The sequence below is a fragment of the Cyprinodon tularosa genome, unplaced genomic scaffold (assembly GCF_016077235.1).
Source record: "Cyprinodon tularosa strain WSP-4 unplaced genomic scaffold, ASM1607723v1 ctg52, whole genome shotgun sequence".
Lineage (NCBI taxonomy): Eukaryota > Metazoa > Chordata > Actinopteri > Cyprinodontiformes > Cyprinodontidae > Cyprinodon > Cyprinodon tularosa.
In genome coordinates, this window is record NW_024039252.1 from 2,722,334 (window position 1) to 2,736,884 (window position 14,551).

At 37.8% G+C, this 14,551-nt stretch overlaps 1 protein-coding gene across 4 annotated transcripts; it reads right to left on the reverse strand.

The window, feature by feature from the left end:
* Positions 1-2,277: 2,277 nt before the first annotated feature.
* On the reverse strand, positions 2,278-13,171 carry LOC119795674 (serine/arginine-rich splicing factor 11-like). 4 transcript variants are annotated; one of them, XM_038303770.1, is made up of 12 exons: positions 12,866-13,171; positions 11,471-11,604; positions 8,374-8,489; positions 6,230-6,310; positions 6,112-6,149; positions 5,892-6,025; positions 5,690-5,768; positions 5,484-5,609; positions 5,300-5,389; positions 3,468-3,551; positions 3,012-3,177; positions 2,278-2,839 (listed from the first exon to the last, which is right to left on the reverse strand). In XM_038303770.1, exons 1-12 carry the CDS (start codon positions 12,985-12,987, stop codon positions 2,744-2,746), a joined length of 1,266 nt encoding a protein of 421 aa, XP_038159698.1. In that variant the 5' UTR covers positions 12,988-13,171; the 3' UTR covers positions 2,278-2,743. The 4 variants fall into 4 exon arrangements, with proteins under 4 accessions (XP_038159698.1, XP_038159697.1, XP_038159700.1 ...); XM_038303769.1 differs by having other exon boundaries at positions 2,278-2,926; XM_038303772.1 differs by lacking the exon at positions 12,866-13,171 and adding an exon at positions 8,753-8,877 and having other exon boundaries at positions 2,278-2,926.
* Positions 13,172-14,551: the final 1,380 nt, after the last annotated feature.

Genomic DNA, 14,551 nt, shown 5'->3' on the forward strand with positions numbered 1-14,551 from the left:
AGCAGGGTGTTCAAATACTTATTTTCCTCACTGTATATTTCATATGAAAGGATATTCTAGAGACCCTCTTTGGTGTGGGATTTAAATGACCTGATCAAAAAAAGCTTTTTTACTTTATCTGGGATCAATTTAATCCTGTCCAAATTAAGTGACTGACTAATAAATGTTATTAAAGAATCTGTTCCACTTTTCATCTCATCCGTATCACTGAACTATACTGCAGAGTGCAAACATTTGATTTATTTCCCTTCAAATATTGAGGATTTTTTTCAATTGGGGTATCAGTTCTCTGTGTAATTCCTTTAGAAAAGTAGCCCCTTTGAAAAAGAAAAACTTTAAAAATAGAAAGCCGGCTCCATGTTTTAATAAAGAGGGGCACACTTTAAAGCACAATGCTGGGAAACTGGAGAGAAAATGGTAATCATAATGCATAAAGGAACCCTACCCAGTCTGGAAAAACTGTCAACTGTTGTATAAAAATACAATATGTGAAGTAATAGCAGCATTTGTATCTTCATTAATAGATAATTGTAATTTTTTTCTCTTTAACACGGTTGCCAAAATTACCGAGAGCCATAGCTCTGTTGAACCTCCATCGCACCTGCTCTTAGCAGTAATGATTTTATGACATTCTTTATAAGATTGATTCTATTAAAAGTAAGATCAATAGCACTCACTTTTGATCCAGTTGAACTTTCAGAGTTAGCAAAACTATTGTCTTCATTTAAGCCTTCAACTTGTATGTTAGATCCAGTTCCAATCAGGTTATTTATGGAAGTATTCCCTTTGATCTCCTCCTTCATTTACTTTGATGTGACTAATCTATCCATTACAGGCATATGTACCAAAGGCCTTTCAGTTAACAGTAATTAAACATTGAGAAATCGTCTCTTGACCCAAATCACTTGGTGAATTATGGATGTATCTAATCTTCATTTATTTAAAATTCTTGAGAAAATTGTTTCTAATGAGGTATGTGAGCACTTACACCAAGATGACGTTTCTGGTTTTAGAGCTTTTAGAGCTCATCATAGCACTGAAACAGCTCTGATGAAAGTCACTAGTGATATTCTCATGGCCTCAGATAATGGATTTATCTGTACTTTCCTGTTATACCTGCATTTGACAGGGTTCCTACAACATAGGGCAAGTTAAATTCAAGACTTTTTTTTTGTCCCTTGAAATAAAACTTTAAGACCAACTTCACAATAAACATAGGAAAACCTGGCTGCGACAAATGTAACCTGATGCTTATTCTAACATTATTACTTTCTGGCCCGGTAGAAATGTTTGCAATTTTGAAAATTTTTCCATATAGAAAGAAAGCTAAAAACACACCAATAACTAATAAATGGAATTCACAAACTTTGTTTTGATCCCTACTCAAAGTTCATAATAGCTGTTTTCACTGTAGGCGTACCACCAAACATTATCCGGAGATTTGGTGCTACTGGTACTTTTTTTTTTTTTACATCAGAGATGCTGTAGAGGCCTGGCAGAGACATGCGTGGAACAGAACTGAGAAATTGCTGCTTCTCTGTAACTTGATTTTGTTGCTTTGTTTTTCCACTCTTCACGTCTGACCCCACAGCTTTGATTCCCATCGTGCCAAGCTTGAATGACTTCTTGCTTAAAATATGCCATTCCTCATATACATTACCTGGTACTGTTTTTAGCCATGCAGAAAAGTCTTGGCTGGATAGCCATTTTCAGTGAATTTCCATTTCCCCATGTTATTGGCGAATCACCCCAAGGTCTGTTTGCAACATTATTTTTATAGGTTCTGCTGTCAGGATGGAACTAATAATGGTTACAGCTAAGCTGATTGGTAAATTTCAAAATATCATGAATCATTTTAATTGTTGATATGAATTCCAAAAATAAAATCGTATTTATGACTTGGTAACCACTTTAAGAAATACAAGACTGATTTAAGACATTTTTATATTTAAGTATTCAATGCCTTTTAAGACTAAGGATCCGTACGAACCATTTGATAGTCATATCCTTTTAGTTAGAAGGGACAAAAGGAGGATAAATGAGGATTTGTCCTACAGTTCTTTTCTCTCACCGAATTCTGAGAGAAAAGAACTGTATGACAAATCCTTGAAAGGGAGGAAGTAATGGAAGAAGTCAAGACAAGAGGAAGGATTTAAAAAGGCACATTTGGAACATGGGATAAGGAATAAGGTCTGACAATGCAAATCTTACGTTTTATGGACAGTCATTAAAAATCCACGCTTATGGATGGTAAAAGGAAGCTACAGAAAACAATAGTTTAGCTCTTCAAACAGGCTTTATTATATAAAAGAAATCCTTGATAAAACGCTTGCAGGTCAGAGGCAAGATGCAACTGTTCTGTGAAGAAGGAGGAGAGACACATACACCACAACACAAAAAAAAAAAAAGATACAATACATGAAGGAACAAATTTAGAAAACATGAGCTCAATAGTAGTGAAGCAAACTAACTTTCAGTTCAAACAAATCTACATCTGTGGTGGCAAAGAATAAATCTGGACTTACTGACGAACCAAGATATATGTAAAAAAAAAAAAAAAAAAAAAAAAAAACTGTTAGGCAAACAATGCTGCAATATACATTTGCAAAAAAACAGACTTATCATTTTTACGATAAACAGGTTTTTTTCCAGACACTTCACATTTTAAATTTACCCAAATGGGGGAAAATTTTGTAGAATGTTTCCAACGAAAATGAACCGACACTCTGTGAGGACGCAGCTCTCAGTCGCTGACATCCATGTCCTCTTCGTGGTGATCATCAGCGCCATTAACCTTGGCCTGCTTCATCAGCCGGGCTGAGCCGTTTCCCTCCACCGACTGAGGAGACATAGCAGAGTCATCTGAATCCTTCCTTTCCTTTTCGCTGTCGTAACCTTGTTCTTCTTCATCGTAATCTCGGGTGATCTGTACATTAAAACCAAGGTTCTACCAATATTTCTATGCAAACTGACAAAAAAAGATGCTTCAGTTCTCAGGATTTAAAACAAACCTTAATATCTCCTTTGTCTACATCCGATTTTCTTTCACGCTCCCGTTCTTTGTCTTTACTTTTCTTCTTCTTACTGGTAGAGCGCTCCCTTTCCTCACGAACACGTTCTTTATCACTCCTGCGTTCCCTTTCTCTGTCCTTGTCCCTCTTTTTTTCCTTCTTGTGCCTGAACAAAGAAAACCCCAAATGATATATTGAAACCAGGAACATACCTTCATGGAATATTTCAGTGGAACAGGATACGTTCAAACAAGGTTGGTACAATGGCCTTTATTCAAAATAAGGGTGACAGGATATGGGGTTAAGAGAGAGAGGATGGGGAAGACATGCTGCAATGGCCAACGGGGCAGGAGCATGATGGTCGCATTAAGGACCGAGACCTCCATACAATGGTCATACACTGATACTGTACAATACTAATTAAAACTGAAAACCTTAAAACAGAAGTTCACCAACCTTCGAGGGGATGGAGAGGGAGAAACTCTTCTTTTTGGAGATTTCTTTGGAGAGCGGCTGGCGCTACGACTTCTCCTGTGTCTCCTGAGATTTGTTTCATATTTAAATAGGGTATACAGGATGGAAGAGACAGAACAAAAAAAAAAAAAGTTTTAAGGATTTTTACCTATAAAAGCACATTTCTCAAGAAAACAGCAATTAAACATGATCCAGTTATCTTCTATTTCAGGGGAAACCAATTAAAAATCAGCGCGGTCCGTATAAAGAAAACCAACCAGTAAAGGTGCAGAGACATTTTTAATTATAATATGTTACTTTAAACAGAATTTAACACTTAAATAAAAAGATTTTTATGCATCGATGTTACACATTGAATAATAATAATAATAATAAAAACGGAAATTTTTCCATTTTAAAATCTGAAGTGTTTTTTAAGTATAGAACAACAATCTTTAAGTTTGGTATATAGACAATTTCCTGATTCACATATTTTATAAAACACCTGTACCGACTGCCATTTTCTTTCTTTTTTATGGCTAAATGAGAGAAGTGGGCTTTATGCTGCCCAGCAAGGCTTTAAACCTGGGTTTGAATGGCAACAAAGCCATTCTCAGCATATATCAAGGTGCTCATTTTGAGCCTGGATTGATATTTTTGATTATGTACATGGTGGAGAATCCTGCTTCACAGCAGTAGGTTGAGCCAAACATGCTCAAAATGTGAAGGGTCATCTTTGAGCACACCATTTCATTTTTCTTTCACCAGTTCACAGCAGTCCTCACTTTCTCTGCTTTATTTTCTCATCATCTTCTCCTTCTATCCCATCACCTGGCTTGCCACAGGTTTGCCTGCTGTATCTAAAAGTAGCTAGCAGCAACCCTGACTGACAGCTCATTGGCTAATTTGTTTCACAAGAAGCCTGGTCCCAGCACTCTGGACAGCTTTACCATGTTAACAGGAGAAGCGGCGCAAGTGAAGTTAGACCCTGTCATCGGACAACATGAGGTAATTCATAAATGTTTTAAATCAGGTTGGGTCCCGATCGTAGTCCGCTAATCCGTGACCTCTGTTCTATACTATCATACCAGTAAGTATGATGGTACGCAATGGTTGTAAAAATGAACAGAATGTTACAATTGAAAGCCAACCTTCCTATTGCTATGCACTAACAGATGGCTGACTAACAAAAAAAAAGTTTCTGCACTGCTAAACAGTTAAAACTACCACAGAACACGGATTGAAGGTATTTATGTTTCAGCTCATATTTGTGCATTAAAGTCAAATGTTATTAAAACATTTGATCAATAAGGAAAGTCAATATATGAACAGCTTACAACAAAATAAACAGGATAATTTTATCTGGATTTAGTATCCCCAAGGCAAGGTTTATGTTTAAGCTAAACCCATTTCTCAGGATTCTCATATTGATCTGTCACTAGTTAAATCTATAACTTAGAACAGCAGAGAAAGCAGGTTAGGTACAGTGATGTTCTTTAATGACGATTGAATTTGTTAGAAAGCAAAGCTCTCTGTAAGCACACAGAGGCAAATATGGCACCTGATTTAGCAGCTTTTTTCCCCCTTCAGACCAAAATGAGAAACACAGAGCTCCATTCACTACCATTAGATTTAGAAGTGGTTTTAAATGCTTGTTAAGTAGACAGGGATTGGTTTAAGCTAAGATTTTGAAAAGTCTCATTAAAAATCACCATAAGACATGTTCTCTATGTTATCAGCACACTCTATTCTAACTAACTTTCAAACTATAAAGCAGTGAGCTTTTTAAGGAAACCTCTAATTCCCTGGTAGTAAACTAATCAGGCTGCACTCACCGGCTCACACTACGTGACCTTCTGGCTGTGCTGTAGCTTTTAGGAGGCGTCTTAGATCTCCTCCTCCCAACATCCTCCTTCTTTCTGTCTCTGCATAAATGATATACCCAGATCGTGAACATGTTCTCCAGTTGCTTGTGTCAGACAGCATGGTCAGGGTGAAGCCCATGCACCAGAAACCCACCTTGATCTGCTTCGAGTTCGCCTGCCCCTGTCTCTGGAGTGGGTGTGTCTCCTGCGTGGGCTTTTGGAGCGCCTCCTGCTTCTCGAGCTGGATCTACGTCTTGATCTGCTCCTGGTTCGCCTGCGACTGAAGATCACAAGGATTAACTTATTTGTCAAAACACAGGAAAGGCACATCAATGTCAGCCTTCACCATAAAAGCCTTACCTGTGTCTGGAACGAGACCTAGATCTCCTCCTTCTGGATCTGGATCGAGACCGAGAATGCTTCTTTTTACTCTCTTTATCTGCAGAGAAATCAAACAATATCCACCTTAGACACCTCAAAATACACCAGAGATTTTTTAACACATATTTATCATTTAGCTATATGAAAGCCAGGCAACCAAAAAAGGTATTTAGGCACTCACGTCCAGGCTCAATAGCAGCAGAAATTAGTGATTGGGCCTCTCTGACCCTCTTCATGGCCTCTTCTATCTCCTTATTGGACGCATCCGCCTTCAGGCTTGCGCTCAGGTTTAATCCAGCCGCCAAGGGGTTCAGTCTGACAAAAGAAAGCGTTTACTAATAATCACTGGAGCCACTCGAAACCTTTTTTTTTGAGAATGTTTGATATCTTTGCACACTTACTTTGGATCTGTCATCATCTTCAGCAACTGATCAGCTGCCTGGGAGATGACAGAAGATTGTATTTAAATCTTCTTTTTTTTTTTATATAGTTCCAGAAGAATGTGGCATGCACTCTCACCTGTGGGTTCATATTGGGCCCAGCGAATCCAAAAGCTGCCATTGGATCTATGGTGGGAGCACCAAAGGGGTTGGCTCCAAGCTAAAAAAAAAAAAAAAACAAAGACAAAAAAAGTTTTCATAATAAATTCCAGCCTGTTACATATTTCCTATCCGTAACACACACAACCATTTATAGAAGTTGTATATGTGGGGCAGGAAATATCTCAATGATGCACTGAAAAGGGCAGTCCCTGCATGGTATTCAATAACGATATTATTTAAAGAAAAACACAAGGTAATGCATAATTGTGAAGGAAAATATTGCATGGTTTTCAAATTTTAACAAATTACTTGTCACGCTGACATGAATGCTGATGGTTGCCACACTATCAATAACTACCTAATGAAATGTTTAAATATGTAATTAATAATTGAAACTTATACAGACCCAGGTTAAATATATTGGTTTTGTTTCATGAACAGTGCAAGCCCTTTAATCATATTTGTGCCTAAAAATAGATTGATGCGAGTAGAAAAAAATACAGATTTCCCCCCTTTCATTTACATTTTGATCCTACAATAAGTCTGACTTAAATAAGATATCAACTTGTATTTTATTAAAAATAAAGAAAAAGTAACTTCCAAAAAGTCAAATGGTAAATTTCTATGTGGAAAATGCTTATGAAACTAGTTATGAGACATTACTGTTGCCTTACAGATTTCTGGCAGCAACACCTAATGCAGCACAATACTGTGTACACATTTACCTCCTTATTTACACAAAAGCTTTGTTCACACTGCAGCCTGAAGTGACCCAAATCCGATATTTTTTTCCCACATGCGACCTGGAACTGATCATTTCATGGCTGTCTGAACAACACAGATCCGATTTTTTCCAATCCGACCGAGACTACTTGGCTATGTGGTCCCGATTCTGATCTTTTCTAGTGCGACCTGTGTCTGAACGGCCAGGTCGGATTCATCCGACCTGAACTTCATTAATACCCGACAAAGGTCACTATTCTGCGTCTTGCTACGCAGAATCGGCAAGAAAAGCAAAAACCATGGAAGATGATGATGCTGAGAGCAGTATTTATGTTTAACTATATTAAAAAGATTGAGTTTTTTGGGTTGGGAAAAGATCACTAGATGCGCGCCGGCACTACCATCCATGCTTACTTCCGTAAACAGAGCACGCTGGCCTGTGACGTCATTGCGTCCTCCACTGCGCATGCGGGAAACTTGTATGACTGCAGTTCACACAGGAGAGCACATACAAGCCGCATACAGTTGGAAATATGAAAATCGGATTTCTAAAAAAAATCGGAATTGAGCATCAAGGCCTGCAGTGTAAACGTAGCAACAAACAGGAGAGAAGCGTAGTGAAAACATGAACGCCACAGTATTAAGTTTGCAATCAGCTCACAGAGGCGTGTTGCAGTCCTGACAACAGATAGCAAGTTTTTTTTTCCAAAAAGCTGAAAAACAAAACAAAAAAACTCCCCCCTGACAATGTTTACGTTATAGCACTTTTAGAAATACCCTGACTTTTAATGAGTGGGCTGCAGAAACTGTGTTTTAAATCAAATTTACTTCTTTGTTAATACATAAACATAAGAGACGCGCTATGAAAAAGTGAACCCTGCGGCGGACTTCCATCATCTCACTGAGGTAGGTGAGCACAGTGCAGCCTGTTTCTGCAGTCAGTGGGAAAAGAGAGACCCTCTGTTTCCCCACGGAACATGAGCCATACATGCCCAAAGCCTCCATTGATCTCCCTGAATTAAGAAGAGGGATGTAAATAAAATGTTGTGGGTTTTTTTAATCTGTTGCACTAAAATTGATTCTCCCTGCATTTAGTTCATACATGGTTTAATCCAGTGTGTGCCTCTGTTAATTGCCTTTCAGCTGAATTTGATAACATAAAATTGAACACTAGTGCTCCTGGTGAAAAAGGAAACTGAACATCACTGTCGGTTATGCCTTAAAACCCATGTATCCTTATTTATAATCAAGCATTTCACCGTAAATTAAATCCTCCAAAGTAACAGTAAGGTCTGTGGATGCATTGTGTGAAAACTGAAGGTGTGTGAAGACTTGTCAAATGTGGCGTAAAATCTCTGTGTGTGTTCATATAGTAATATTAAAGAGAGGATGACTTACAGCTGCATTTGGAATAGGATTCGGTGTCGGGAGAAGGCCTCCGCCTGGCAAAATCCCTGCAACAGCATTTGCTGGGGCCAAGAGGGACAAAGCCTTAGCCTCATCTGGAATAGATCCTACAGCAAAATAAAAAAACAGGCATTAGAAGAGAACCCCAACACGTTTGGAAAATTCATAAAAGACGTTCTGAAAAAGGAGGAAAAAAAAAAAAAAAAAAAAAAGAAGAAAAGTCTTCTCACTGCATTTCTTCAAATTAGGTTCAACAAAGTGGTCACTTACAGATCAGTGTTCCCTAATTCAAAAAGTAATCATTGCAGTGACTTAACTATTGCTGGAATAAATCACACTATTCCAATGAACACTGCCAAGAATATATCACCTGAATGTGTTTTTTAAGTCATGAACCAAACGTTAGCAAGCACATCGGCTTCTCCAGTTGGGTGTGCCCTCAATTTTCATTTAGATGCTTACTGAAACAAGCGACTCACGCTGGCGGCTTCGCTACTAAAAGCACACAGAGAAAAATCGAGATACACACAACAGAGAGAATTTTAAGGATTTGGCAGGAAAACTAAAAAAAAAAAGCTATCAGTGTCTACTTACCAAAAACACATTTCAGAGGATTAATTGGTAAGGCTAAATGATAAAATTCAGGGTAGGTAGCGTACCTGCAGTACATCATATGCTATGAAAATCCTTACCTCACACTGCATCACTTAACCACACCATGGCGGGGATGAGGTCTCAAATTATTTTTGCTACTATAATAAAACTTCTTTTTTAAATTAATTTTTTTTTTTTTACAGCTTTTAAGCTTTACATAAAATACACAACAGCTTTATTTTTTTACTTTTTAAATGGCGCAAAATCCAAAACACCTCATCATTTGTCTCAACCCATTCACAAATATCACATCACCTAAATTGGGACACAACAGGGAAAACATTTAAACAAAAGAACACACTGGAGAGAGAAATTGCTGCAGGACACAAAACTGTTGGATGGTATTTTCTGCAGGGTCTGGTATACAGGACTGGCTGAGCCAGGAAAAAGAACTGTAAAACACAACAACAAAACAAAAAAAGACCACTGTTAAAAGAGAATATTGCACCAGCATTGTCATGTGGGTTGGATATTTCAAACAATTAATAACAAGGAGGAGTTTTATCAGCAGTGACAACAGGCATCCAGTAAATAAAAACAGTTACCCTTTTCGAAGTCCCGCTTTAGCTCACACTGAAAGAATAGTGTTATCTTAATCCACATTTATGTTAACACTGCCCTTTTCTATCAAACCAAACTAAAGCCATTTCAGGGACAACATTTTAAGCATTTTTGTATCTCCATTATAAAACAGAGCCACAGTGATGCTAAAGTATTTAGATCATGTAATTAGTATACCTCTTTCTGTACCATCTTATACATTTGCAATGGTTATCAATAAACTGAAGACGTGTACATAAAGAGGCTAGTGACTGGAATCTCAAAAATAAAATGTTGAGCAGCTGGCAAGAAAAATCAATAATCACATTTTTTTTTTTTTGGATCGGTGATCAAAGTATATATAAGCTCTAGGAGTTCTCATTTCTGAGCCCGTTCACACTCTTTAGTGTGGAAGGTTTTAATAAAGATCAGACATTACAAGTTAATTTTTTCTGGCAGGGAAGTGCATGTTTTTAAATACAATTTTACCCCGAGTTGTATTTGCTGTTCAGCCAGGCTAAACATCAGAGAACTTCACAGAAAGTGTTTCAACATTGTCAGGTATAAAAAAAAACTAATCAAAAAACAGAAAATAGGGGGGATTCCCTGTAGAATATATATCAAAATGGCAACCTAGTATGTTGGGCTAACATCGTTAATCAGGTTAATTATTGATACAAAATTTTAAACACAGTGGAAAAATGTCAACTATGCAAATCGTCTTGTTTTTTCGTTTGGTTTTTTTTGCTTTGTATTGTAAATGCTCTCGCACATGTGGTGTGCTACAGAGCTGATTTTAAATATTGTTAATTTAGATGTAAAGCCAATACATGGACTAAAACTGATACTGGCACTACAAAAAAACAAGCCATAAATGCCCTTGCTGCATATCTAACACAAAAGGAACAATGTCTGGTTAGGGCCATTAAGCTGTGTATTCTGACACACTATTGATCCTTCAAGTTTTTAGAATACAGTGACCTTAACGGTATCATCTGCTTTGGTCGCAGTGATTCTAAACCTTTTTGTTAGTTATGTCATAATGAATACTGTTGACAAAAAGAGTGTAACTCCATTTTATCAGTATCATGAATGGCCAAGCAGCACTTTAAAGAGGTTGAACACATTGCATTTTACGCAATGCTTTTATAAGAACGCATTTAAATCTGACCTTTACACTCTAAACCATTTTAAATAAGAAAGGAAGGAAAGAGAAAGTCCAGGCAGAGACAGAGTAGAGGACAAAATAGAGGGGTTGGGCTTGAATGCTTGCTGGCCTTTGCAAATGTCTACAATTCCCTGTTGGCAGGCAGACGACCATCAACGAGGGGGCTGCTTTTGCCTTCTTCACTACAAAAACCACACACACAACACACACACATACACACACAAATAACAGAGAGAGGTTTAACAGCGAATAATCCAATATGGGGGGAAAAATGTACATATGGTGATGTGCTTATTCTACTTGGTTTCAGAACTCTGGAGTGTCTGCAGAGGCTGCTGCTGGGAAATGTTCAACTCCTTGAGTGTAAAGCAGATTTTGCTACATCATTGTTCTTACAAACGGCACCTGTTAACTTTAGACAGGGGAAAAAGAACAAAAAACTGATAAGCCAAAGATATAAACCCAACAAGGCAACTACAACTGCATTGTGGTGTTACCTCGGTCTGTCCGAGGAAATAAAAGAAATCTGCTTTACACGCCATTTTACTAACCAGAAAACCTGCAGTTTCTGTTTCATTCAATCTGCCTTAAAATAGTATAGAAACAAAACAAGATAAGTTGAGGTGAGGAGATTGAGTCCATTTTACATGTTTACAACGTTACTCTTCACAAATGGTGACATTCACTCAAAAGGTGAACAAACAAACGAGCAGTGACGAGACAAACCTTCAGCAAACGGGACCACGATCAAAGCTCTATCCACAAACACTGTATTGGTGAGATGCTGAGACACTCCCACAGACTCTGGCTCCTGGAACTTCACAAAGCAGACTCGTGATGTCACTGGCATAGGAGAATCACTGTGAAGGAAACAAATTTTAATAGTTACATTGTTAAAAAAAAACAAAAAAAAACATCAGAATTGTCACCTCTGGTTATCTGACAATTAAAATACAGTTTAAAAAAAAAAGTATAAATGGGTAATATCTTTATTTTCAATAGGGGAGTTGTGGCCTGGTGGTTAGGGCATAGAGCTTGGAATCCTGAGGTTGAGAGTTTGAAACCTACTCCCACAGACTGCCACCCCGGCTCCCTGAGCAAGACTCTTAAACCCACACTCCAGGCACCCCACTGCTCCCCAAGGGGGAGGGTTAAATGCAGAGTTAATTTCCCAAATGTGAGACCAATAAAGTTCCTTTAATCTTATTTAATATTTATAAGAGATAGGATTATATCATATGTTTCGTTATTACAATTCTTTGTATGCCAGCAAATTACTTTTCTGCAACTTATTTATCTACGGCTGTTCAGACTTTTGGTTCAAGGCTTCAATGCAGAGGTGCCATATAATATTCCTTTATGGAAAAAAATAAATGTATATCCCCATTCAGTATAAACAAAGAGATAGATTTGGTCCCATAAATAGGATACTGCCTACCAGGATATGCCTCAACTATCTATTGTGGGAGAGAATATATATTTACACAATTTCTTTTAGTTAGCAAAAAGCAAATATTTTTGGAAAAAAGATTATCTTAAATAACATTACGTTTTGAACTGTGCATCAAATAAAGAGAGTAGATAGTCTCGACAAAGCCTATTTATAATTTCAAATGCTTCACAAATTCGAAAATGTATAACAAGCTAAAATCAATATAATTTCCTCAAAATGATAAAAGCTATACATTCAATCTAAAAGTGTGTTTAAAATGTCATATAAGCAGACTTTAAAAGACAAATGTTTACCAGCATGGTTATATCTTTTAAGGGGATTTCTGCCTCGGATTTGGAGCAAATTTTTCCCAATTATAGATTTATTAAATTTGTTTAAAAAAAAAAATAAATAAACGTTTTTTCTGCAAAAAGATTTGCGGTTATATTTAGTTTTGTGGGCGCATCTGCAATGTTTATATTTTAAAAAGAGCGGTAAGCACTTTCATACAATTGACGAATCGGTAACTAGCTTTAGCCGTGTGCTCTGGTTAGCATGGGGCCTGTATTTCCGTTACATAAAATGCAGCACGTTAGAGTTGCTACAGTAAAATTTGGAGTTCCTACAAACATGTACTTTTATTATCTTTGACACAAACGTGTAAATAGGATGTTAAACGACCAACTCACTCTGGTGGAAATAGCTTCAGTTCCTCGATGGTGCCCAGAAAACCAAACAACGTCCTCATTTGTTCCGACGTTGTGCTCGGCGACACATTGGTCACCTGAACCACCCGCGTCGTGTAACTCATTTTCGACACAAGTACCGTTTTTCAATAACAAAAAAATAATATCCACAAAGGTTAACCGACTGTAGCGCCTATTCGTTTCTCATTAAAAAGGTTTCTGCGATAATAACCAGCAGAGCAAATGTTAGACATCGACTAGAAGAAGAAACGTCTGCTGGTGGACACCGCAGCCATGTTGGATAGTTCTTGAATTTACTGCGCATGCGTAGAAGGAGCGGCGTGCATTAACACCAGAAACGATAAACCAGCTCTACTTTATTCATTTTTGTTCCCTTTTGTATTTGCTTGTTACTTTTTTGTAAATTTGGGAAAACAATAAGTAACGTCAATCGGCATACTAGCCTATCCAACGCCTGTTTGGACTATAGCAATATTACGTAATAGAAGAAAAATAATCGCCCCTATTGACCTACAGAGGGCGCCTTTCTTTTAAAGCGTTTCCATGAGTAATTGATTAACTTTTATATCTGGTTTTAATGACTGTTTCAATTACTAATATAATATTTTATGACAATTGATCAAGGTTTAAAAGTTGATTGAATTTTTTTGGGTGTCTCAGGTTTTGACTTTTAAGCCTACAGGTCCTTCTCAAAATATTAGCATTATTCATTATTGTCCATAATTTAATGATAAAGCTTGAACATCCATATATTTTAGATTCATCACACATAATATGAAATATTTCTGGCCTTTTATTGTCTTAATATGAATGATTTTGGCATACAGCTCATGAAAACCCAAAATTCCTATCTCACAAAATTAGCATATTACATCCGACCAATTAAAGAAAATAAAAGTGTTTTTAATACAAAAAAGTCAACCTTTAAATAAGTATGTACAGTTATGCACTAAATACTTTGTTGGGAATGCATGGAGGCAATCAGCCTGTGATACTGCTGAGGTGTTATGGAGGCCCAGGATAGTTCGATAGCGGCCTTTAGCTCATCCACAGTGTTGGGTCTTGTGTCTCTCAACTTTCTCTTCACAATATCCCACAGATTCTCTATGGGGTTCAGGTCAGGAGAGTTGGTAGGCCAATTAAGCACAGTGATACCATGGTCAGTAAACCATTTACCAGTGGTTTTGGCACTATGAGCAGGTGCCAGGTATCCCCATAAAGCTTTTCAGCAGATGGAAGGATGAAGTGCTCCAGAATCTCCTGATAGCTAGCTGCATTGACCCTGCCCTTGATAAAACACAGTGAACCAAAACCAGCAGCTGACATGGCACCACAGACCATCACTGACTGTGGGTACTTGACACTGGACTTCTGGCATTTCCTTCTCCCCAGCCTTCCTCCAGACTCTGGCACATTGAGTTTCAAATGACATGCAAAATTTGCTTTAATCCGAAAAAAGTACTTTGGACTATTGAGCAACAGTCCACTGCTGCTTCTCTGTAGCCCAGGTAAGGCACCTCTGCTGCTGTTTCTGGTTCAAAACTGGCTTGACCTGGGTTAAGCAGCACCTGTAGCCCATTTCCTGCACACGCCTGTGCACGGTGGCTCTGGATGTTTCTACTCCAGACTCAGTCCTCTGCTTCCGCAGGTCCCCTAAGGTCTGGAATC